The sequence below is a fragment of the Oncorhynchus tshawytscha genome, linkage group LG11 (assembly GCF_018296145.1).
Source record: "Oncorhynchus tshawytscha isolate Ot180627B linkage group LG11, Otsh_v2.0, whole genome shotgun sequence".
NCBI classification, from domain to species: domain Eukaryota; kingdom Metazoa; phylum Chordata; class Actinopteri; order Salmoniformes; family Salmonidae; genus Oncorhynchus; species Oncorhynchus tshawytscha.
In genome coordinates, this window is record NC_056439.1 from 52,043,853 (window position 1) to 52,068,044 (window position 24,192).

A 24,192-nucleotide genomic window follows, 5' to 3' on the forward strand; every position below is an offset into this window, starting at 1 on the left:
ACACCCACAACACACCCAACACACCCACAACACACCCGACACACCCACAACACACCCACAACACACCCAACACACCCACAACACACCCAACACACCCACAACACACCCAACACACCCACAACACACCCACAACACACCCAACACACCCACAACACACCCAACACACCCACAACACACCCACAACACACCCACAACACACCCAACACACCCACAACACACCCAACACACCCACAACACCCACAACACACCCAACACACCCACAACACACCCAACACACCCACAACACACCCAACACACCCACAACACACCCAACACACCCACAACACACCCAACACACCCACAACACACCCACAACACACCCAACACACCCACAACACACCCAACACACCCACAACACACCCAACACACCCACAACACACCCAACACACCCACAACACACCCAACACACCCCCAACACACCCACAACACACCCACAACACACCCAACACACCCACAACACACCCACAACACACCCAACACACCCAACACACCCACAACACACCCACAACACACCCACAACACACCCAACACACCCAACACACCCACAACACACCCACAACACACCCACAACACACCCACTTGGATTGTTAGAATCGTGTCATTAATTAATCTGTGAAGGAGGGGTTCCCCTTTTAAAAGAGACAAATGTTTCAGAGTAATAATGAAAATGGTATGTTAGTTACTTTGGATGAAAAGGTGTTTTTACTGTTAAAGGTCCAGGAGAAGTGCCAGCTGGAGATCAACTTCAACACCCTGCAGACCAAGCTGAGGCTGAGCAACAGGCCTGCCTTCATGCCCTCCGAGGGGAAGATGGTGTCGGTAGGTAGCCCACGTCGTACACTACCTAGTACACTAAACACATACCTCTCTCCCTCTCCCCCTCTTCCCCTCTCTCCCTCTCTGTCTGTCACTCTCGCTCTCTGTCTCTTTCTGTCTTTCTCTCTGTGTCTCTCTGTGTCTCGCTGTCTCTCTGTCTCTCTGTGTCTGTGTCTCTCTGTGTCTGTGTCTCTGTGTTTCTTTGTCTCTGTGTCTCGCTGTCTCTCTGTCTCTCTGTGTCTGTGTCTCTCACTGTCTCTCTGTCTCTCTGTGTCTGTGTCTCTCTGTGTCTGTGTCTCTATGTCTCTCTGTGTCTCTCTCTCTGTCTCTGTGTCTCTGTCTCTGTGTCTCTCTCTCTGTCTCTGTGTCTCTGTGTCTCTCTCTCTGTTTCTAGTCTGGGCGGGGTGTCTATTGATCTGTTGCTCCTGTGTGAAGTGTTGGCGCTGCGTTTGAGAGCGATGTCCTTTAGAGTCCGGGCGAAGGTGGGCACTGCTGCCTTGTAGAGGTGGACCTGGTCATAGAGGCTGTTCAAGTCCAGGGTGGAGTGGTGGGCCAGGAAAACATTTGGTTTGAGGCACAGTTACGGGAAATACTTGCGTTTACCGGCTGTATTGTGGCAGGGTGGAGATAACCACTTGTGCGTTGGGGAAAGTAGAATAAGCTTTTTCAGTCTCTCTCTCTGTCACTCACTCTCTCTGTCGCTCTCTCTGTCTCTCTCTGTCTCTTTCTCTCTGTCTCTCTCTGTCTCTCTGTCTCTCTGTCTCTCTGTCTCTGTCTCTCTGTCACTCACTCTCTCTGTCTGTCTCTCTCTGTCTCTTTCTCTCTGTCTCTCTCTCTCTGTCTCTCTCTGTCTCTCTCTGTCTCTCTCTCTCTCTGTCTCTTTCTCTCTGTCTCTCTCTCTCTGTCTCTGTCTCTTTCTCTCTGTCACTCACTCTCTCTGTCTCTCTCTCTCTCTCTCTCCACATGCTTACTCTCTCTACCACGCTGAGGCTGATGCTGGATCCTGTCTGTTTTGTTGTGTATTAGCTGTCAGCTGACCTGCTGTGTGTTACAGAAATATTCCTTAAATGTCAATGTTCTTTAGCAGCAGCCAAAGGTCAAACTGTATTTCTGTGCAGGACGTCTCTAACGCGTGGGGCGGCCTGGAGGGGGCGGAGAAGGGTTATGAGGAGTGGCTCCTTAACGAGATACGTCGGCTGGAGAGACTCGACCACCTGGCTGAGAAGTTTCGTCAGAAAGCAGCCACCCACGAAGCCTGGACTGAAGGTACCAGAACTAAGCGTTTTGCTTTTGACCGTTTGAATGGAAAACAAACACTGCAAGTGACCTTAAAGGGGCAATCCGCAGTTACAACAATAACAAAACTCTGCCCCGCCATTGTTTCTTCCACTCTCAAATGAATGAATGAATGAATGAATAAATGAATGAATGAATTAATTAATTAATTAATTAATATACTGTACATAGCTATGGATTTAAGGACTGACCAGCCATGATATCAAAATTGTAGTTTTAAACATGTTTTGCGAAGGCTATGTAGTGTTTGTTTACATTTACTTTGTTTACAAACATTGGAGTAAAAATAAGTTTATATGTTGGGTTCTCATGAACTAAACTCACGAGGCGTTATGAAGTTATATTCTTCAAGAATCAATGAGTGCACGTCATCAATGAGTACACGTCATCAATGAGTACACGCCATCAATGAGTACACGCCATCAATGATTACACGCCATCAATGAGTACACGCCATCAATGAGTGCACGTCATCAATGAGTGCACGTCATCAATGAGTACACGCCATCAATGAGTACACGCCATCAATGAGTACATGCCATCAATGAGTACATGCCATCAATGAGTACACGCCATCAAGGAGTACACGTCATCAATGAGTACACGCCATCAATGAGTACACGCCATCAATGAGTACACGTCATCAATGAGTGCACGTCATCAATGAGTACACGCCATCAATGAGTACACGTCATCAATGAGTACACGCCATCAATGAGTACACATCGTCAATGAGTACACATCGTCAATGATTACACGCCATCAATGATTACACGTCATCAATGAGTACACGCCATCATTGAGTGCACGTCATCAATGAGTACACGCCATCAATGAGTACACGTCATCAATGAGTGCACGTCATCAATGAGTACACGCCATCAATGAGTACACGTCATCAATGAGTACACGTCATCAATGAGTACACGCCATCAATGAGTACACGTCATCAATGAGTGCACGTCATCAATGAGTACACGCCATCAATGAGTACACATCATCAATGAGTACACGCCATCAATGAGTACACATTGTCAATGAGTACACATCGTCAATGATTACACGCCATCAATGAGTACACGTCATCAATGAGTACACGCCATCAATGAGTGCACGTCATCAATGAGTACACGCCATCAATGAGTACACGTCATCAATGAGTGCACGTCATCAATGAGTACACGCCATCAATGAGTACACGTCATCAATGAGTACACGTCATCAATGAGTACACGCCATCAATGAGTACACGCCATCAATGAGTACACGCCATCAATGAGTACACATCGTCAATGAGTACACGCCATCAATGAGTACACGCCATCAATGAGTACACATCGTCAATGATTACACGCCATCAATGATTACACGTCATCAATGAGTACACGCCATCAATGAGTGCACGTCATCAATGAGTACACGCCATCAATGAGTACACGTCATCAATGAGTGCACGTCATCAATGAGTACACGTCATCAATGAGTACACGTCATCAATGAGTACACGCCATCAATGAGTACACGCCATCAATGAGTACACGCCATCAATGATTACACGTCATCAATGAGTACACGCCATCAATGAGTACACGTCATCAATGAGTACACGCCATCAATGAGTACACGTCATCAATGAGTACACGCCATCAATGAGTACACGTCATCAATGAGTACACGTCATCAATGAGTACACGCCATCAATGAGTACACGCCATCAATGAGTACACGCCATCAATGATTACACGTCATCAATGAGTACACGCCATCAATGAGTACACGTCATCAATGAGTACACGTCATCAATGAGTACACGCCATCAATGAGTACACATCGTCAATGAGTACACATCGTCAATGATTACACGCCATCAATGATTACACGTCATCAATGAGTACACGTCATCAATGAGTACACGTCATCAATGAGTACACGCCATCAATGAGTACACGCCATCAATGAGTACACGCCATCAATGATTACACGTCATCAATGAGTACACGCCATCAATGAGTACACGTCATCAATGAGTACACGTCATCAATGAGTACACGCCATCAATGATTACACGTCATCAATGAGTACACGCCATCAATGAGTACACGTCATCAATGAGTGCACATCATTCATTTATAAGTCCAAAACTGGATGTGCAGTAACTGCAAACTGCCCCTTTAATTTTTTAACCATAAATGATTTGATATGGAATTGAAGACCACATTTTCCATTAGGCCTTTATATTGATGTGTAATGTCTGTGATGTGTGTCTCCCCCTGCAGGTAAGGAGGAGATGCTGCAGGCGCGGGACTTTGAGACGGCCTCTCTGTCTGAGATCAAGGCTCTGCTGAAGAAACACGAGGCCTTCGAGAGCGACCTGGCCGCGCACCAGGACCGCGTAGAGCAGATAGCTGCCATCGCTCAGGAGTTAAAGTAAGGAGGGAGGGAGGGAGGGAGGGAGGGAGGGAGGGAGGGAGGGAGGGACGGAGGGATTGAGGGAGGGAGGGAGGGACCGGTTTGCCGACGACACAACAGTGGAAGGCCTGATCACCGACAACGACGAGACAGCCTATAGGAAGGAGTTCAGTGACAACAACCTCTCCCTCAACGTGATCAAGACAAAGGAGATGATCGTGGACTATAAGAAAAGGAGGGCCGAGCCACGCCCCCATTCTCATCGACGGGGTTGTAGTGGAGCAGGTTGAGAGCTTCAAGTTCCTTGCTGTCCACATCACCAACAAGACTGAAAAGATTTGGCATGGGTCCTCAGATCCTCAAAATGTTCTACAGCTGCACCATCGAGACCATGGTTGGTTGGCAACTGCTTGGCCTCCGACCGCAAGGCACTACAGAGGTACTGGGTCGTACGCACTACCATCACTGGGGCCAAGCTTCCTGCCATCCAGGACCTCTATACCAGGCGGTGTCAGAGGAAGGCCCTAAAAATTCACCAGTCACAGGCTGTTCTCTCTGCTACCACATGGCAGGCGGTACCGGAGTGCCAAGTCTAGGTCCAAAAGGTTTCTCAACAGCTTCTAACCCCCAAGCCATAAGACTCCTGAACAGCTAATCATATGATTTGTTTAACACTTTTTTGGTCACTACATGATTCCATATGTGTTATTTCATAGTTTTGATGTCTTCACTATTATTCTACAATGTAGAAAATAGTAAAAATAAAGAAAAACCCTGGAATGAGTAGGTGTGTCCAAATCTTTGACCATTTGTTATACTTTCACTGTAAGGTCTACTACACCTGTTGTATTCAGCATTTCACTGTAAGGTCTACTACACCTGTTGTATTCAGCATTTCACTGTGAGGTCTACTACACCTGTTGTATTCAGCATTTCACTGTAAGGTCTACTACACCTGTTGTATTCAGCATTTCACTGTAAGGTCTACTACACCTGTTGTATTCAGCATTTCACTGTGAGGTCTACTACACCTGTTGTATTCAGCATTTCACTGTAAGGTCTACTACACCTGTTGTATTCAGCATTTCACTGTGAGGTCTACTACACCTGTTGTATTCAGCATTTCACTGTGAGGTCTACTACACCTGTTGTATTCAGCATTTCACTGTAAGGTCTACTACACCTGTTGTATTCAGCATTTCACTGTAAGGTCTACTACACATGTTGTATTCAGTATTTCACTGTGAGGTCTACTACACCTGTTGTATTCAGTATTTCACTGTGAGGTCTACTACACCTGTTGTATTCAGCATTTCACTGTGAGGTCTACTACACCTGTTGTATTCAGCATTTCCCTGTAAGGTCTACTACACCTGTTGTATTCGGCGCAGGTGACACATAAAATGTGATGTGATATAACGTCTGTCTCTTTCTTATCCCCCCCCAGTGAGCTAGACTACTATGACTCCCCCAGTGTGAACAGTCGATGCCAGAGGATATGTGACCGATGGGATGCCCTAGGAGCCCTGACCCAGAAACGCAGCGAAGCTCTGCAGGTACTGTAGAAGGAAGCTGAAACTTAGAATTGCTAGAAAGGACAAAGGCCCCCTCAGACCCACACACATAATGGTAACTAATGTGAATAGGTTCTCTTCTTCACAGTGGAATGACTGTCCAATACTATATGAATATTTTTATTCATTTATTTGACTTGGACCATGTACAATAAACATTGCCCCAATCTTTGAGTTACACAGATTATTCTCATCTGTCGTCCTTTGTGATTATTATTCTAGATGATTCTCATCTGTCGTCCTTTGTGTTCAATGTAGTCAATTGACTTTCGTCTTGCTCTCAGTCTTTACAATGCGCTGACTGTTTTCTTTCTCTCTCTCTCTCTCTCTCTCTCTCTCTCTCTCTCTCTCTCGCTCTCTCTCTCTCTCTCTCTCTCTCTCTCTCTCTCTCTCTCTCTCTCGCTCTCTCTCTCTCTCTCTCTCTCTCTCTCTCGCTCTCTCTCTCTCTCTCTCGCTCTCTCTCTCGCTCTCTCTCTCTCTCTCTCTCTCTCTCTCTCTCTCTCTCTCTCTCTCTCTCTCTCTCTCTCTCTCTCTCTCTCTCTCTCTCTCTCTCTCTCTCTCTCTCTGTCTGTGTATGTGTGTCTGAAACAGAGAACTGAGAAGCTTCTGGAGACCATAGACCAGTTGTATCTGGAGTTTGCCAAGCGAGCTGCTCCGTTCAACAACTGGATGGAGGGAGCCATGGAGGACCTGCAGGACACCTTCATAGTTCACACCATAGAGGAGATACAGGTTAGCCTACACACACACACACACACACACACACACACACACACACACACACACACACACATACACACACATACGCACACACACACACACAGATTTAAAAACACAATTCTTGCCATTTTTTGATTGTGTGTGTGTGTGTGTGTGTGTGTGTGTGTGTGTGTGTCTGTGTGTGTGTGTGTCTGTGTGTATGTGTGTGTATCTCTGTCTTTCCCTCCCACAGGGTCTCAGTACAGCCCATGAGCAGTTTAAAGCCACTCTCCCTGATGCGGATAAGGAACGCGGTGCCATCCTGGGCATTCACAATGAGATCGCCAAGATAGTGGCCACCTATCATGTAAACATGGCTGGTACCAACCCTTACACCACCATCAACCCTCAGGACATCAACGCCAAGTGGGACAAGGTGTGGGACAGGGTGTGGGACAGGGTGTGGGACAGGGTGTGGGACAAGGTGTGGGACAGGGTGTGGGACAGGGTGTGGGACAAGGTGTGGGACAGGGTGTGGGACAGGGTGTGGGACAAGGTGTGGGACAGGGTGTGGGACAAGGTGTGGGACAGGGTGTGGGACAGGGTGTGGGACAGTGTGTGGGACAAGGTACACCAGCAACTAGAGTTGCAAAATTCCCAGGTTCTCCAGATATCCTGGTTGGAGGATTCCTGCATTACCTTCTTATTATCATCTAGTGTCCAAGGGGTTAAACCTCATCAGGTGACCAAGGTACTTAGATAGCAGAGGGATACAACGAGCCCTCGTGGGTTTAACTACGTGTTTGTCCCGTTGTCTGTCATTCCCCAGGTGAGACAGCTGGTTCCCCAGAGGGACCAGGCTCTGATCGAAGAGCACGCCCGGCAGCAGAACAACGAGCGTCTCCGCAGGCAGTTCGCCAACCAAGCCAACGTCATCGGGCCCTGGATCCAGACCAAGATGGAGGTCAGTCCACACACTTATCCTAGACCAACCCCTGTCCTCTAACCTTTACCCTAACCCAACCAAGCCAACGTCATCGGGCCCTGGATCCAGACCAAGATGGAGGTCAGTCCACACACTTATCCTAGACCAACCCCTGACCTCTAACCTTTACCCTAACCCAACCAAGCCAACGTCATCGGGCCCTGGATCCAGACCAAGATGGAAGTCAGTCCACACACTTATCCTAGACCAACCCCTGACCTCTAACCTTTACCCTAACCCAACCAAGCCAACGTCATCGGGCCCTGGATCCAGACCAAGATGGAAGTCAGTCCACACACTTATCCTAGACCAACCCCTGACCTCTATCCTTTACCCTAACCCTAACCCAACCATGCCAACGTCATCAGGGCCTTGGATCGAAAACAAGATGGAGGCGACCCAGAGTAGAGAACCAGAATGTTCTATTCATTCTACTTCCATGGTCCAAAGTCCAGGCAGAGCAGAAATGACCATTAGTATTGAACTTCCTGGCTCCATAGGTTCCTTTGGGGGTATTGCTATCAATATCAGAACACTGTACTGTAATGTCCTGTAGAACTGGACTTGGACTCAGAATGAAAGACTCTGAATGCTTGGGACTAGTGACTGGACTTGGACTCTGAATGCTTGGGACTTGTGACTGGACTTGGACTCTGAATGCTTGGGACTTGTGACTGGACTTGGACTCTGAATGCTTGGGACTTGTGACTGGACTTGGACTCTGAATGCTTGGGACTTGTGACTGGACTTGGACTCTGAATGCTTGGGACTTGTGACTGGACTTGGACTCTGAATGCTTGGGACTTGTGACTGGACTTGGACTCTGAATGCTTGGGACTTGTGACTGGACTTGGACTCTGAATGCTTGGGACTTGTGACTGGACTTGGACCCTGAATGCTTGGGACTTGTGACTGGACTTGGACTCTGAATGCTTGGGACTTGTGACTGGACTTGGACTCTGAATGCTTGGGACTTGTGACTGGACTTGGACTCTGAATGCTTGGGACTTGTGACTGGACTTGGACTCTGAATGCTTGGGACTTGTGACTGGACTTGGACTCTGAATGCTTGGGACTTGAGACTGGACTTGGACTCTGAATGCTTGGGACTTGTGACTGGACTTGGACTCTGAATGCTTGGGACTTGTGACTGGAATTGGACTCTGAATGCTTGGGACTTGTGACTGGACTTGGACTCTGAATGCTTGGGACTTGTGACTGGACTTGGACTCTGATTGCTTGGGACTTGTGACTGGACTTGGACTCTGAATGCTTGGGACTTGTGACTGGACTTGGACTCTGAATGCTTGGGACTTGTGACTGGACTTGGACTCTGAATGCTTGGGACTTGTGACTGGACTTGGACCCTGAATGCTTGGGACTTGTGACTGGACTTGGACTCTGAATGCTTGGGACTTGTGACTGGACTTGGACTCTGAATGCTTGGGACTTGTGACTGGACTTGGACTCTGAATGCTTGGGACTTGTGACTGGACTTGGACTCTGAATGCTTGGGACTTGTGACTGGACTTGGACTCTGAATACTTGGGACTTGTGACTGGACTTGGACTCTGAATGCTTGGGACTTGTGACTGGACTTGGACTCTGAATGCTTGGGACTTGTGACTGGACTTGGACTCTGAATGCTTGGGACTTGTGACTGGACTTGGACTCTGAATGCTTGGGACTTGTGACTGGACTTGGACTCTGAATACTTGGGACTTGGACTCTGAATGCATGGGACTTGTGACTGGACTTGGACTCTGAATGCTTAGGACTTGAGACTGGACTTGGACTCTGAATGCATGGGACTTGTGACTGGACTTGGACTCTGAATGCTTGGGACTTGTGACTGGACTTGGACTCGGAATGCTTGGGACTTGTGACTGGACTTGGACTCTGAATGCTTGGGACTTGTGACTGGACTTGGACTCTGAATGCTTGGGACTTGTGACTGGACTTGGACTCTGAATGCTTGGGACTTGTGACTGGACTTGGACTCTGAATGCTTGGGACTTGAGACTGGACTTGGACTCTGAATGCTTGGGACTTGTGACTGGACTTGGACTCTGAATGCTTGGGACTTGTGACTGGACTTGGACTCTGAATGCTTGGGACTTGTGACTGGACTTGGACTCTGAATGCTTGGGACTTGTGACTGGACTTGGACTCTGAATGCTTGGGACTTGTGACTGGACTTGGACTCTGAATGCTTGGGACTTGTGACTGGACTTGGACTCTGAATGCTTGGGACTTGTGACTGGACTTGGACTCTGAATGCTTGGGACTTGAGACTGGACTTGGACTCTGAATGAAAGACTCTGAATGCTTGGGACTGGACTTGAGGTTTAGTGACTTGACTACAATACTGGCATCCTGGGTGTACAATCCACAACTCATATTACCAGCCCCTGCCGTCCGGCCCCACGGACCCCCATGAAAAAGAGTGTCACTTCGTAGTCAGTGTTCTCAGAGAGAGGTGCTGGTTTAGCTCGGTCGGGGCCGGGTTAGAGGTGAGAGCAGTTTTGGTTCTTTGTTCTCATGCCTGTTTTTCACCAACCAATTCAAACAGTCTCTGTTCTCTAGTCTCTATTCTGTCCAGTTGGGGTTTAACCCTCCCTCTCCTGGGAATGGTTTCATACTCGGCAAAATGATTTAACTCAAACATTCTGTCCAGTTGGTTTTGCTGAACCCCCTCCTCCTCCTCCATGTTTCTCTCTCTGCAGGAGATTGGTCGTATCTCCATCGAAATGCACGGAACCCTGGAGGATCAGCTGACCCACCTCCGCCAATACGAGAAGAACATTGTCAACTACAAGCCAAAGATCGACCAATTGGAGGGAGACCACCAACTGATTCAGGAAGCTCTCATCTTCGACAACAAGCACACCAACTACACCATGGAGGTAAGAACGCAAACGATATCGAGATCGGGTACAATTCTTATTGAGAACCGCAGAACCTTCACAATACGTTTTTGAATGTGTGACCTTACGATGACTATCTTGGGGCTGATCACCCCCCCGCCCCGCAGCATATCCGTGTGGGCTGGGAGCAGCTCCTGACCACCATCGCCAGAACCATCAACGAGATCGAGAACCAGATTCTGACGAGGGACGCCAAGGGCATCAGCCAGGACCAGATGAACGAGTTCAGAGCCTCCTTCAACCACTTCGACAGGGTCAGTTTCACAGAGAAGAGACCGTACAGGGAGGAAGAGGTGCTGTGGGGGTTAGACCGTACAGGGAGGAAGAGGTGCTGTGGGGGTTGGGGGGTTAGACCGTACAGGGAGGAAGAGGTGCTGTGGGGGGGGTGGGGGGGGTTAGACCGTACAGGGAGGAAGAGGTGCTGTGGGGGTTGGGGGGTTAGACCGTACAGGGAGGAAGAGGTGCTGTGGGGGGTTGGGGGGTTAGACCGTACAGGGAGGAAGAGGTGCTGTGGGGGGGGGGTGGGGGGGGTTAGACCGTACAGGGAGGAAGAGGTGCTGTGGGGGGTGGGGGGTTAGACCGTACAGGGAGGAAGAGGTGCTGTGGGGGGTTAGACCGTACAGGGAGGAAGAGGTGCTGTGGGGGGGGGGTTAGACCGTACAGGGAGGAAGAGGTGCTGTGGGGGGTTGGGGGGTTAGACCGTACAGGGAGGAAGAGGTGCTGTGGGGGGTTGGGGGGGGTTAGACCGTACAGGGAGGAAGAGGTGCTGTGGGGGGGGTGGGGGGGGTTAGACCGTACAGGGAGGAAGAGGTGCTGTGGGGGGGGGTTAGACCGTACAGGGAGGAAGAGGTGCTGTGGGTGGATGGTTAGACCGTACAGGGAGGAAGAGGTGCTGTGGGGGGAGGTGCTGTGGGGGGGAGGGGTTAGACCGTACAGGGAGGAAGAGGTGCTGTGGGGGGGGTTAGACCGTTTTAAACCGAGCCTTTATAGACTCCACCTACACACCCCACCTACACACTCCTCCGTATCCCCAACCGAGTCTTTATAGATGGACTCCACCTACACACCCCACCTACACACCCCACCTACACACTCCACCTACACACCCCACCTACACACTCCACCTACACACTCCACCTACACACCCCACCTACACACTCCACCTACACACTCCACCTACACACTCCACCTACACACTCCACCTACACACCCCACCTACACACTCCACCTACACACCCCACCTACACACTCCACCTACACACTCCACCTACACACTCCACCTACACACCTCACCTACACACCCACCTACACACTCCACCTACACACCCCACCTACACACTCCACCTACACACCCCACCTACACACTCCACCTACACACCCCACCTACACACTCCACCTACACACTCCACCTACACACCGAGCCTTTGTAGATGGACTCCACCTATACACTCCACCTACACACCAAGCCTTTATAGATGGACTCCACCTACACACCCCACCTACACACTCCACCTACACACCCCACCTACTCACTCCACCTACACACTCCACCTACACACCAGGCCTTTATAGATGGACTCCACCTATACACTCCACCTACACACTAAACCTTTATAGATGGACTCCACCTATACACTCCACCTACACACCGAGCCTTTATAGATGGACCCCACCTACACACCGAGCCTTTATAGATGGACCCCACCTACACACCCCACCTACACACCGAGCCTTTATAGATGGACCCCACCTACACACCGAGCCTTTATAGATGGACTCCACCTACACACCGAGCCTTTATAGATGGACCCCACCTACACACCGAGCCTTTATAGATGGACTCCACCTACACACCCCACCTACACACCAAGCCTTTATAGATGGACTCCACCTACACACCGAGCCTTTATAGATGGACTCCACCTACACACCCCATCTACACACCAAGCCTTTATAGATGGACTCCACCTACACACCCCACCTACACACCAAGCCTTTATAGATGGACCCCACCTACACACCCCACCTACACACCCCACCTACACACCGAGCCTTTATAGATGGACTCCACCTACAAACCGAGCCTTTATAGATGGACTCCACCTACACACTCCACCTACACACCGAGCCTTTATAGATGGACTCCACCTACACACTCCACCTACACACCGAGCCTTTATAGATGGACTCCACCTACACACCCCACCTACACACCCCACCTACACACCCCACCTACACACCGAGCCTTTATAGATGGACTCCACCTACAAACCGAGCCTTTATAGATGGACTCCACCTACACACTCCACCTACACACCGAGCCTTTATAGATGGACTCCACCTACACACCAAGCCTTTATAGATGGCCTCCACCTACACACCCCACCTACACACTCCACCTACACACCCCACCTACACACTGCACCTACACACTCCACCTACACACCGAGCCTTTATAGATGGCCTCCACCTACACACCCCACCTACACACTCCACCTACACACCCCACCTACACACTGCACCTACACACCCCACCTACACACCGAGCCTTTATAGATGGACTCCACCTACACACCGAGCCTTTATAGATGGACCTCACCTACACACCCCACCTACACACCGAGCCTTTATAGATGGACTCCACCTACACACCGAGCCTTTATAGATGGACCCCACCTACACACCCCACCTACACACCGAGCATTTATAGATGGACCCCACCTACACACCGAGCCTTTATAGATGGACTCCACCTATACACCAAGCCTTTATAGATGGACTCCACCTACACACCCCACCTACACACTCCACCTACACACCCCACCTACACACTCCACCTACACACTCCACCTACACACCCCACCTACACACCAAGCCTTTATAGATGGACTCCACCTACACAACGAGCCTTTATAGATGGACCTCACCTACACACCCCACCTACACACCGAGCCTTTATAGATGGACTCCACCTACACACCGAGCCTTTATAGATGGACTCCACCTACACACCCCACCTACACACCAAGCCTTTATAGATGGACTCCACCTACAAACCGAGCCTTTATAGATGGACTCCACCTACACACTCCACCTACACACCGAGCCTTTATAGATGGACTCCACCTACACACCGAGCCTTTATAGATGGACCCCACCTACACACCGAGCCTTTATAGATGGACCTCACCTACACACCCCACCTACACACTCCACCTACACACCCCACCTACACACTCCACCTACACACTCCACCTACACACCAAGCCTTTATAGATGGACTCCACCTATACACTCCACCTACACACCGAGCCTTTATAGATGGACTCCACCTACACACTCCACCTACACACCGAGCCTTTATAGATGGACTCCACCTACACACCGAGCCTTTATAGATGGACTCCACCTACACACCCCACCTATACACTCCACCTACACACTCCACCTACACACCAAGCCTTTATAGATGGACTCCACCTATACACCAAGCCTTTATAGATGGACACCACCTACACACCGAGCCTTTATAGATGGACCCCACCTACACACCGAGCCTTTATAGATGGACTCCACCTACACACCCCACCTACACACCGAGCCTTTATAGATGGACCCCACCTACACACCCCACCTACACACCGAGCCTTTATAGATGGACCCCACCTACACACCGAGCCTTTATAGATGGACTCCACCTACACACCGAGCCTTTATAGATGGACCCCACCTACACACCCCACCTACACACCGAGCCTTTATAGATGGACCCCACCTACACACCGAGCCTTTATAGATGGACCCCACCTACACACCCCACCTACACACCAAGCCTTTATAGATGGACTCCACCTACACACTCCACCTACACACCGAGCCTTTATAGATGGACTCCACCTACACACTTCACCTACACACCGAGCCTTTATAGATGGACCCCACCTACACACCGAGCCTTTATAGATGGACTCCACCTACACACCCCACCTACACACCAAGCCTTTATAGATGGACTCCACCTACACACCGAGCCTTTATAGATGGACCCCACCTACACACCGAGCCTTTATAGATGGACCCCACCTACACACCGAGCCTTTATAGATGGACTCCACCTACACACCTCACCTACACACCAAGCCTTTATAGATGGACTCCACCTACACACCGAGCCTTTATAGATGGACTCCACCTACACACCCCACCTACACACCAAGCCTTTATAGATGGACTCCACCTACACACCCCACCTACACACCAAGCCTTTATAGATGGACCCCACCTACACACCAAGCCTTTATAGATGGACTCCACCTACACACCAAGCCTTTATAGATGGACCCCACCTACACACTCCACCTACACACCCCACCTACACACTCCACCTACACACCAAGCCTTTATAGATGGACTCCACCTACACACCAAGCCTTTATAGATGGACTCCACCGTTACGTTTCTCCATGACCTCATGCATTCTTCCGTAGCCACGCTGTTGTTCATCAGTCAGTAATAACCGCAGTTAAATAACTATGGAAGGGAAATCGTTCTAGTGTCTGTCATGGAAGGGAAATCGTTCTGGTGTCTGTCATGTCTTTCCGCTCGCTGGCGATGACGCAGCGTTGAATTAAAAATAGTTTTTTGTTTGTTTTTTTAGGTTGGTTATGAGTTCGTGAGGTTTATTGGAGTCTATTGGAGGCAGATATGTAGGGACAACTTTTCCCCCAGAGACATGTGGCTGTAGAGGGTGTCCCTATGGCCTTACAAGGTTTTACAGTCATGTCTCAGACTAAGGGGAAAAATATGTTTTATACCAGGGTTTCACAAACTCCCCCTGATTCAAATAATCAACTTGTCATCAAGCTTTGAATTTCTGAATCAGTTCCGAGGGGTACAAATCTAAATGTTCACCACTTGACTTAGGGAACCACTGTGTTACATGATGTATGAGGGACATATATCCCTGTCGCACACCGTAACACAAAACCGTTTGCCTGTCACACTGTGCCGAACGAACTACCTCTGAATGAATGTCCTGTCACTGGACCAAACAGAGCACTGTGTCACAGCCTCAGCACCTCAGGTCCTAACGTGTGTTGTGTTCTCTGTCTCTTCTTGTGCATGGCCCCAACCCCTTATCATCCATCCATCCCTATCCCTATCCCCTTATCATCCATCCATCCCTATCCCTATCCCCTTATCATCCATCCCTATCCCTATCCCCAACCCCTTATCATCCATCCACCCTTACCATCCATCCATCCCTATCCCCAACCCCTTATCATCCATCCATCCCTATCCCTATCCCCTTATCATCCATCCCTATCCCCAACCCCTTATCATCCATCCATCCCTATCCCTATCCCCTTATCATCCATCCATCCCTATCCCCAACCCCTTATCATCCATCCATCCCTATCCCTATCCCCTTATCATCCATCCCTATCCCCAACCCTTTATCATCCATCCATCCCTATCCCCAACCCCTTATCATCCATCCATCCCTATCCCCAACCCTTTATCATCCATCCATCCCTATCCCTATCCCTTATCATCCATCCACCCTATCCCCACCCCTTATCATCCATCCCTATCCCCACCCCTTATCATCCATCCCTATCCCTATCCCTTATCATCCATCCACCCCTATCCTCAACCCCTTATCATCCATCCACCCCTATCCCTATCCCTATCCCCTTATCATCCATCCACCCTATCCCCACCCCCTTATCATCCATCCATCCACCCCTATCCCCAACCGCTTATCATCCATCCATCCACCCCTATCCCCAACCACTTATCATCCATCCACCCCTATCCCCAACCCCTTATCATCCATGCACCCTTATCATCCATCCACCCTTATCATCCATCCAACCTTATCCCCAACCCCTTATCATCCATCCATCCATCCACCCCTATCCCCAACCCCTTATCATCCATCCACCCCTATCCCCGACTCCTTATCATCCATCCACCCTTATCCCCAACCCCTTATCATCCATCCTCACCTATCCCCAACCCCTTATCATCCATCCATCCCTATCCCCAACCCCTTATCATCCATCCATCCATCCACCCCTATCCCCAACCCCTTATCATCCATCCACCCCTATCCCCAACCCCTTATCATCCATGCACCCTATCCCCAACCCCTTATCATCCATCCATCCATCCATCCCTATCTCCAACCCCTTATCATCCATCCACCCCTATCCCCACCCCTTATCATCCATCCCGTCTATCCCCAACCCCTTATCATCCATCCTCCCCTATCCCCAACCCCTTATCATCCATCCAACCTTATCCCCAACCCCTTATCATCCATCCACCCCTATCCCCAACCCCTTATCATCCATCCACCCCTATCCCCGACCCCTTATCATCCATCACCCCTATCCCCAACCCCTTATCATCCATCCTCACCTATCCCCAACCCCTTATCATCCATCCATCCCTATCCCCAACCCCTTATCATCCATCCATCCATCCACCCCTATACCCAACCCCTTGTCATCAATCCATCCCTATCCCCAACCACTTATCATCCATCCACCCCTATCCCCAACCCCTTATCATCTATCACCCCTATCCCCAACCCCTTATCATCCATCCACCCCTATCCCCAACCCCTTATCATCCATCCACCCCTATCCCCAACCAATTATCATCCATCCACCCTTATCCACAACCCCTTATCATCCATCCATCCCTATCCCCAACCCCTTATCATCCATCCATCCCTATCCCCAACCCCTTATCATCCATCCATCCACCCCTATCCCCAACCCCTTATCATCCATCCACCCCTATCCCCAACCCCTTATCATCCATCCACCCTTATCCCCAACCCCTTATCATCCATCCACCCCTATCCCCAACCCCTTATCATCCATCCATCCCTATCCCCAACCCCTTATCATCCATCCATCCCTATCCCCAACCCCTTATCATCCATCCACCCCTATCCCCAACCCCTTATCATCCATCCACCCCTATCCCCAACCCCTTATCATCCATCCACCCTTATCCCGACCCCTTATCATCCATCCACCCCTATCCCCAACCCCTTATCACCCATGCACCCCTATCCCCAACCCCTTATCATCCATCCATCCCTATCCCCAACCCCTTATCATCCATCCACCCCTATCCCCAACCCCTTATCATCCATCCACCCTTATCATCCATCCACCCCTATCCCCAACCCCTTATCATCCATCCATCCCTATCCCCAACCCCTTATCATCCATCCACCCCTATCCCCAACCCCTTATCATCCATCCACCCTTATCATCCATCCACCCTTATCCCCAACCCCTTATCATCCATCCACCCCTATCCCCAACCCCTTATCATCCATCCACCCCTATCCCCGACTCCTTATCATCCATCCACCCTTATCCCCAACCCCTTATCATCCATCCTCACCTATCCCCAACCCCTTATCATCCATCCATCCCTATCCCCAACCCCTTATCATCCATCCACCCCTATCCCCAACCCCTTATCATCCATCCACCCCTATCCCCAACCCCTTATCATCCATGCACCCCTATCCCCAACCCCTTATCATCCATCCATCCATCCCTATCCCCAACCCCTTATCATCCATCCACCCCTATCCCCAACCCCTTATCATCCATCCACCCTTATCATCCATCCACCCCTATCCCCAACCCCTTATCATCCATCCATCCCTATCCCCAACCCCTTATCATCCATCCACCCCTATCCCCAACCCCTTGTCATCCATCCATTCTTATCATCCATCCACCCTTATCCCCAACCCCTTATCATCCATCCACCCCTATCCCCAACCCCTTATCATCCATCCACCCCTATCCCCAACCCCTTATCATCCATCCACCCCTATATCCAACCCCTTATCATCCATCCACCCCTATATCCAACCCCTTATCATCCATCCACCCCTATATCCAACCCCTTATCATCCATCCACCCCTATATCCAACCCCTTATCATCCATCCACCCTTATCATCCATCCACCCCTATATGCAACCCCTTATCATCCATCCACCCTTATCCCCAACCCCTTATCATCCATCCACCCTTATCCCCAACCCCTTGTCAATCCAACGCCCCACATCTCTTTCTGCATGACACACTCCTACCCTCTCCTATCTACCCTACCCCTCCTGTCTACTTCACCCAACCCTTTCACTGACACCCCTCTAACAACCCCTCTGACACCCCCCTGACACACTTGTTCCATGTGTGCTGTGCTGCATGAACTGTGGCTTCACCTGATACCTGGCACACCTCCACATGGCCCTTCACACCTGGTATACCTGGCCTTGCCCTGTACCTGGCGTTTCACACCTGGCACACCTGGCCTGGGCTCCTACCTGGCTCTTCACACCTGGCACATCTGACCCTTCACACCTGGCCCCCTACCACACCTGACACCCCAGGATCACTCAGGCACTCTGGGGGCTGAGGAGTTCAAGGCCTGCCTGATCAGTCTGGGCTTCGATATCGCCAACGATGCACAGGTACTGGAGGTGGAGGGGCCTGAGGGGCCTGAGGTTAACGATGTCATTTTGTTCTCTTTGTTTTGTACCTTTTATTCCCTTCCATCCCCCTTCTACCTCAATGTATTCCCTGTACCCACCTCCATCCCCCTCTACCTCAATGTATTCCCTGTACCCACCTCTATCCCCCCTTCTACCTCAATTTATTCCCTGTACCCACCTCCATCCCTCTTCTACCTCAATGTATTCCTGTACCCACCTCTATCCCCCTTCTACCTCAATTTATTCCCTGTACCCACCTCTATCCCCCTTCTACCTCAATTTATTCCCTGTACCCACCGCCATCCCCCTTCTACCTCAATTTATTCCCTGTACCCACCTCCATCCCCTCTACCTCAATTTATACCCTGTACCCACCTCCATCCCCCTTCTACCTCAATTTATTCCCTGTACCCATCTCCATCCCCCTATACCTCAATTTATACCCTGTACCCACCCACCTCCATCCCCTTCTACCTCAATTTATTCCCTGTACCCACCTACAACCCTCCTCTACCTCAATTTATTCCCTGTACCCACCTCCATCCCCCTTCTACCTCAATTTATTCCCTGTACCCACCTCCATCCCCTTCTACCTCAATTTATTCCCTGTACCCACCTCTATCCCCTTCTACCTCAATTTATTCCCTGTACCCACCTCCACCCCTTCTACCTCAATTTATTCCCTGTACCCACCTCTATCCCCCTTCTACCTCAATTTATTCCCTGTACCCACCTCCATCCCCCTTCTACCTCAATTTATTCCCTGTACCCACCTCCATCCCCCTTCTACCTAAATGTATTCCCTGTACCCACCTATATTCCCCTTCTACCTCAATTTATTTCCTGTACCCACCTCCATCCCCCTCTACCTCAATGTATTCCCTGTACCCACCTCCATCCCCCTTCTACCTCAATTTATTCCCTGTACCCACCTCCATCCCCCTCTACCTCAATTCTTCTTCTTCTTCTGTCCACTCCCATCTTAATGTCCACCTGGGTACCTGTGACATCCCTCCCCTACTTTATCCCCCCATATTTCCTCTTCCACCTTTCAATCTGTTCCTCCTTCGTACTGTTTGTCCCTGGCTGGTACCTGTAGAAGAAAACAGGGATGATGGAAGCGGAAGACTTCAAAACCTGCCTTATCTCCCTCGGTTACAACATGGTAAAGCCAAACCACCCGTTCCATCTCGCCCTCTGTCAAGTACCCTCCTATGTGTGCCTATGAACCTATGAATGTATCACTATGTGTCTGTCTGCCTTGTAGCCATTTGTGGAAAGGCAACAAATGTTCACTTGTCTCTTCAAGATCAGTCCACATTCATTTGAACACAAAACGGTCCACCAATCACGATCAGATTGATCTCTTAACGAGAAAATATGTCTTGTCTCTCATTTACAGTATAAAAAGCATAGTTTGTTTACGTCATAGCCTGGGACCTGGTTAAAAGTAGTCCACTATATTATAGGGACTGGTATGCCATTTGGAACACAGTCTATATATTACCTTTATGTGAAAGCTCCATCTGCTAATTGCAGTATGTGATGCTTGCAGTGTATTTGCTTGTTGCTCTGGTGATGGTCTCCTTGGTGATAGTGTTTATGGTTCCTGTCCAATAGGGTGAAGCAGAGTTCTCTCGCATCATGAGCATCGTGGATCCTAACCGGGTGGGCGTGGTCACGTTCCAGGCCTTTATTGATTTCATGTCCCGAGAGACGGCCGATACTGACACCGCTGACCAGGTCATGGCCTCCTTCAAGGTCCTGGCTGGGGACAAGGTAATCATATACATTTAGCAATTATTCAATTAATCAAGCTAGCAAGCAATCAAATCAACCAGTTAATCAACCAATCAGTCAATCAATCAATCAGTTAATCAATCAGTTAATCAGTTAAACAATCAGTTAATCAGTTAATCAATCCGTTAATCAGTTAATCAATCAGTTAATCAATCAGTCAATCGATCAGTTAATCAGTTAATCAATCAGTTAATCAATCAGTTATTCAGTCAATCAAGCAATCAATCAATGAATCGGTTAATCAATCAGTCAATCAATCAATCAGTTAATTGGTTAATCAATCAGTCAATCAGGTAATCAGTCAATCAATCAGTTAATCAATCAGTTATTCAGTCAATCAATCAGTTAATCAGTTAATCAATCAGTCAATCAATGAATCGGTTAATCAATCAGTCAATCAATCAACCAGTTAATTGGTTAATCAATCAGTTAATCAATCAATCAGTTAATTGGTTAATCAGTCAATCAATCAGTTAATTGGTTAATCAATCACTCAATCAGGTAATCAGTCAATCAATCAGTCAATCAGTTAACCTGTTAGTGATCCCTTCCCGCGCCAATCCTGCGGGATCAATTTGACCGCATCCAGTGAAATAGCAGAGCGCCAAATTCAAACTACGGAAATATCAATATTCAAGATAACCGAAAAATATAACTGCAATATATCAAAATAAAGCCTGACTTCTTGTTAATCCAGCCAGAGTGTCAGATTTCAAAAAGGCTTTACGGCGAAAGCAGACCATGCGATTATCTGAGGACAGCGCCCCGCATACAAACACATAAAAATAATTTTCAACCAGGCAGGTGGCGACACAAAAGTCAGAAATAACGATATAATAAATGCCTTACCTTTGAATATCTTCTTCTGTTGGCACGCCAAAATGTCCCAGAAACATCACAAATGGTCCTTTTGTTCGATGATGTCCTTCTTTCCCAATATCCCCAATATCGATCAAATTGGAGACGGAATATACTGTGTTCAATACCGGATAAAAACAATGTGAAGGGCGTTCCAGTTCACGCACACCAAACAGTAGAATCCATCTGGAGTGACACTCACAAAGAACAGCCGTACTTATTCATTTCTCAAAAGAAAAACATCAACCAATTTCTAAAGACTGTTGACATCTAGTGGAAGCCATAGGAATTGCAACCAGGTTCCTATTAAATAGGGCTTCCCATAGAAAACCAATGGGAAATACTATGACCTCAATTTCTATCCAATTTGGATAGAAAACAGAACTACAATCATCTGGCAGGGTAATAGAGTCAACAGCAGAACTACAATCATCTGGCAGGGCTATACAGTCAACAGCAGATCAACAAGCATCTGGCAGGGCTATACAGTCAACAGCAGATCAACAATCATCTGGCAGGGCTATAGAGTCAACAGCAGAACTACAATCATCTGGCAGGGCTATACAGTCAACAGCAGAACTACAATCATCTGGCAGGGCTATACAGTCAACAGCAGAACTCCAATCATCTGGCAGGGCTATAGAGTCAACAGCAGATCAACAATCATCTGGCAGGGCTATACAGTCAACAGCAGATCAACAAGCATCTGGCAGGGCTATACAGTCAACAGCAGAACTACAACCATCTGGCAGGGCTATACAGTCAACAGCAGATCAACAAGCATCTGGCAGGGCTATACAGTCAACAGCAGATCAACAATCATCTGGCAGGGCTATACAGTCAACAGCAGATCAACAAGCATCTGGCAGGGCTATACAGTCCACAGCAGATCAGCAATCATCTGGCAGGGCTATACAGTCAACAGCAGATCAACAAGCATCTGGCAGGGCTATACAGTCAACAGCAGATCAACAAGCATCTGGCAGGGCTATAGAGTGAATACAGACGTAAACATCATACATTAAATCCTTATTTACTAAATGAAACTATTCTTCCCTTCTTCTCTCTTCCTACACCAGAACTTCATCATGGCTGATGAGCTTCGTCGTGAGTTGCCTCCTGATCAGGCAGAGTACTGCATCGCCCGCATGGCGCCCTACTCCGGCACCGACGCCGTCCCCGGCGCCCTGGACTACATGTCCTTCTCCACCGCACTCTACGGAGAGAGTGACCTCTGAGTGACCTTTGGATGACCTTTGACCCCTGACCTGGGAGGTTATGCCCTATGAGGTCGCTCACCAGTCTACCTGCTCTCTCCACCGCCCACAAGACCCTCCTACTGCCCTCCCAGTGAGCACAAGACGTTGACAAAACGTCCTTTTGTTTGAAAAGATGTCAAAAATACATATTTCTGGTTGAAAATATGTAATTTTTGGTAAAAATATGTTTAAAAAAATATGTATTTTTGATTGAAAAGACATCAACATCTTGTTCTCACTGGGCCATCACTACAGCCCTGCTCTAGTCTGGGTCCCAGATCTGTTGGTGATATCTTACCATACCGTCACTCATCGTTGTCACGCCAGTTTGCCAAAACATCACAAGACAGATCTGGCATCAGGCAAGCTCTGCTCTACAGTGCTCAAAACAGAACAGACAGATCTGGCATCAGGCTAGCTCTGCTCTACAGTGCTCAAAACAGAACAGACAGATCTGGCATCAGGCTAGCTCTACTCTACAGTGCTCAAAACAGAACAGACAGATCTGGCATCAGGCTAGCTCTGCTCTACAGTGCTCAAAACAGAACAGACAGATCTGGCATCAGGCTAGCTCTGCTCTACAACACTCAAAACATGTTTCTATGTTGCTGGCCTTATATTATATGCCATTGTCATCCTGTCTGCAACTTTCTCCTCTTTCACCCCTTCCACCTTCCACCTCCACCGCCCTTACCTTCCTACATTGAATTTGCCCCTAGACGCTGATCTTGGGTCAGTTTAGCATTTTCCCCACTAAGGGTTAAGGTTAGGACTGGGAGAGGGGACGCTGATCTGGGGTCAGTTTAGCATTTTCCCCGCTAAGGGTTAAGGTTAGGACTGGGAGAGGGGATGCTGATCTTGGGTCAGTTTAGCATTTTCCCCGCTAAGGGTTAAGGTTAGGACTGGGAGAGGGGATGCTGATCTTGGGTCAGTTTAGCATTTTCCCCGCTAATGGTTAAGGTTAGGACTGGGAGAGGGGACGCTGATTCTAG

At 48.9% G+C, this 24,192-nt stretch overlaps 1 protein-coding gene and 1 long non-coding RNA gene across 53 annotated transcripts in view; one reads left to right on the top strand and one right to left on the bottom strand.

Annotated features, from left to right (window-relative positions):
* LOC112240545 (alpha-actinin-1) overlaps positions 1 to 23,796 on the top strand; it is a 111,182-nt gene extending 87,386 nt beyond the window's left edge. Inside the window, exons 11-23 of one of the 3 annotated variants that reach the window (XM_042330318.1) lie at positions 754 to 858; positions 1,974 to 2,121; positions 4,428 to 4,578; positions 6,008 to 6,116; positions 6,726 to 6,866; positions 7,087 to 7,269; positions 7,663 to 7,797; positions 10,545 to 10,724; positions 10,853 to 10,999; positions 19,182 to 19,262; positions 20,383 to 20,448; positions 20,904 to 21,062; positions 23,021 to 23,796. In XM_042330318.1, the coding sequence (XP_042186252.1) occupies positions 754 to 858; positions 1,974 to 2,121; positions 4,428 to 4,578; positions 6,008 to 6,116; positions 6,726 to 6,866; positions 7,087 to 7,269; positions 7,663 to 7,797; positions 10,545 to 10,724; positions 10,853 to 10,999; positions 19,182 to 19,262; positions 20,383 to 20,448; positions 20,904 to 21,062; positions 23,021 to 23,179 (1,764 nt within the window). In that variant the 3' untranslated portion in view covers positions 23,180 to 23,796. The remainder of the gene's footprint in view (positions 1 to 753; positions 859 to 1,973; positions 2,122 to 4,427; positions 4,579 to 6,007; positions 6,117 to 6,725; positions 6,867 to 7,086; positions 7,270 to 7,662; positions 7,798 to 10,544; positions 10,725 to 10,852; positions 11,000 to 19,181; positions 19,263 to 20,382; positions 20,449 to 20,903; positions 21,063 to 23,020) is intronic. The other 2 variants (XM_042330316.1, XM_042330317.1) reach the window with 2 other exon arrangements.
* LOC112240547 lies at positions 11,778 to 15,242 on the bottom strand. Of its 50 annotated transcripts, XR_006084636.1 has the most exons (12): positions 15,163 to 15,203; positions 14,829 to 15,104; positions 14,335 to 14,764; positions 13,988 to 14,225; positions 13,686 to 13,903; positions 13,268 to 13,640; positions 13,042 to 13,086; positions 12,978 to 13,009; positions 12,907 to 12,938; positions 12,419 to 12,848; positions 12,200 to 12,244; positions 11,778 to 11,804 (listed from the first exon to the last, which is right to left on the bottom strand). It is a non-coding gene; the product is annotated as an uncharacterized LOC112240547 (long non-coding RNA). The 50 variants fall into 50 exon arrangements; XR_006084643.1 differs by adding an exon at positions 14,258 to 14,321 and having other exon boundaries at positions 12,419 to 13,086; positions 14,412 to 14,443; positions 14,476 to 14,764; XR_006084644.1 differs by adding an exon at positions 14,290 to 14,321 and having other exon boundaries at positions 12,419 to 13,086; positions 13,988 to 14,122; positions 14,181 to 14,193; positions 14,412 to 14,764.
* Positions 23,797 to 24,192: the final 396 nt, after the last annotated feature.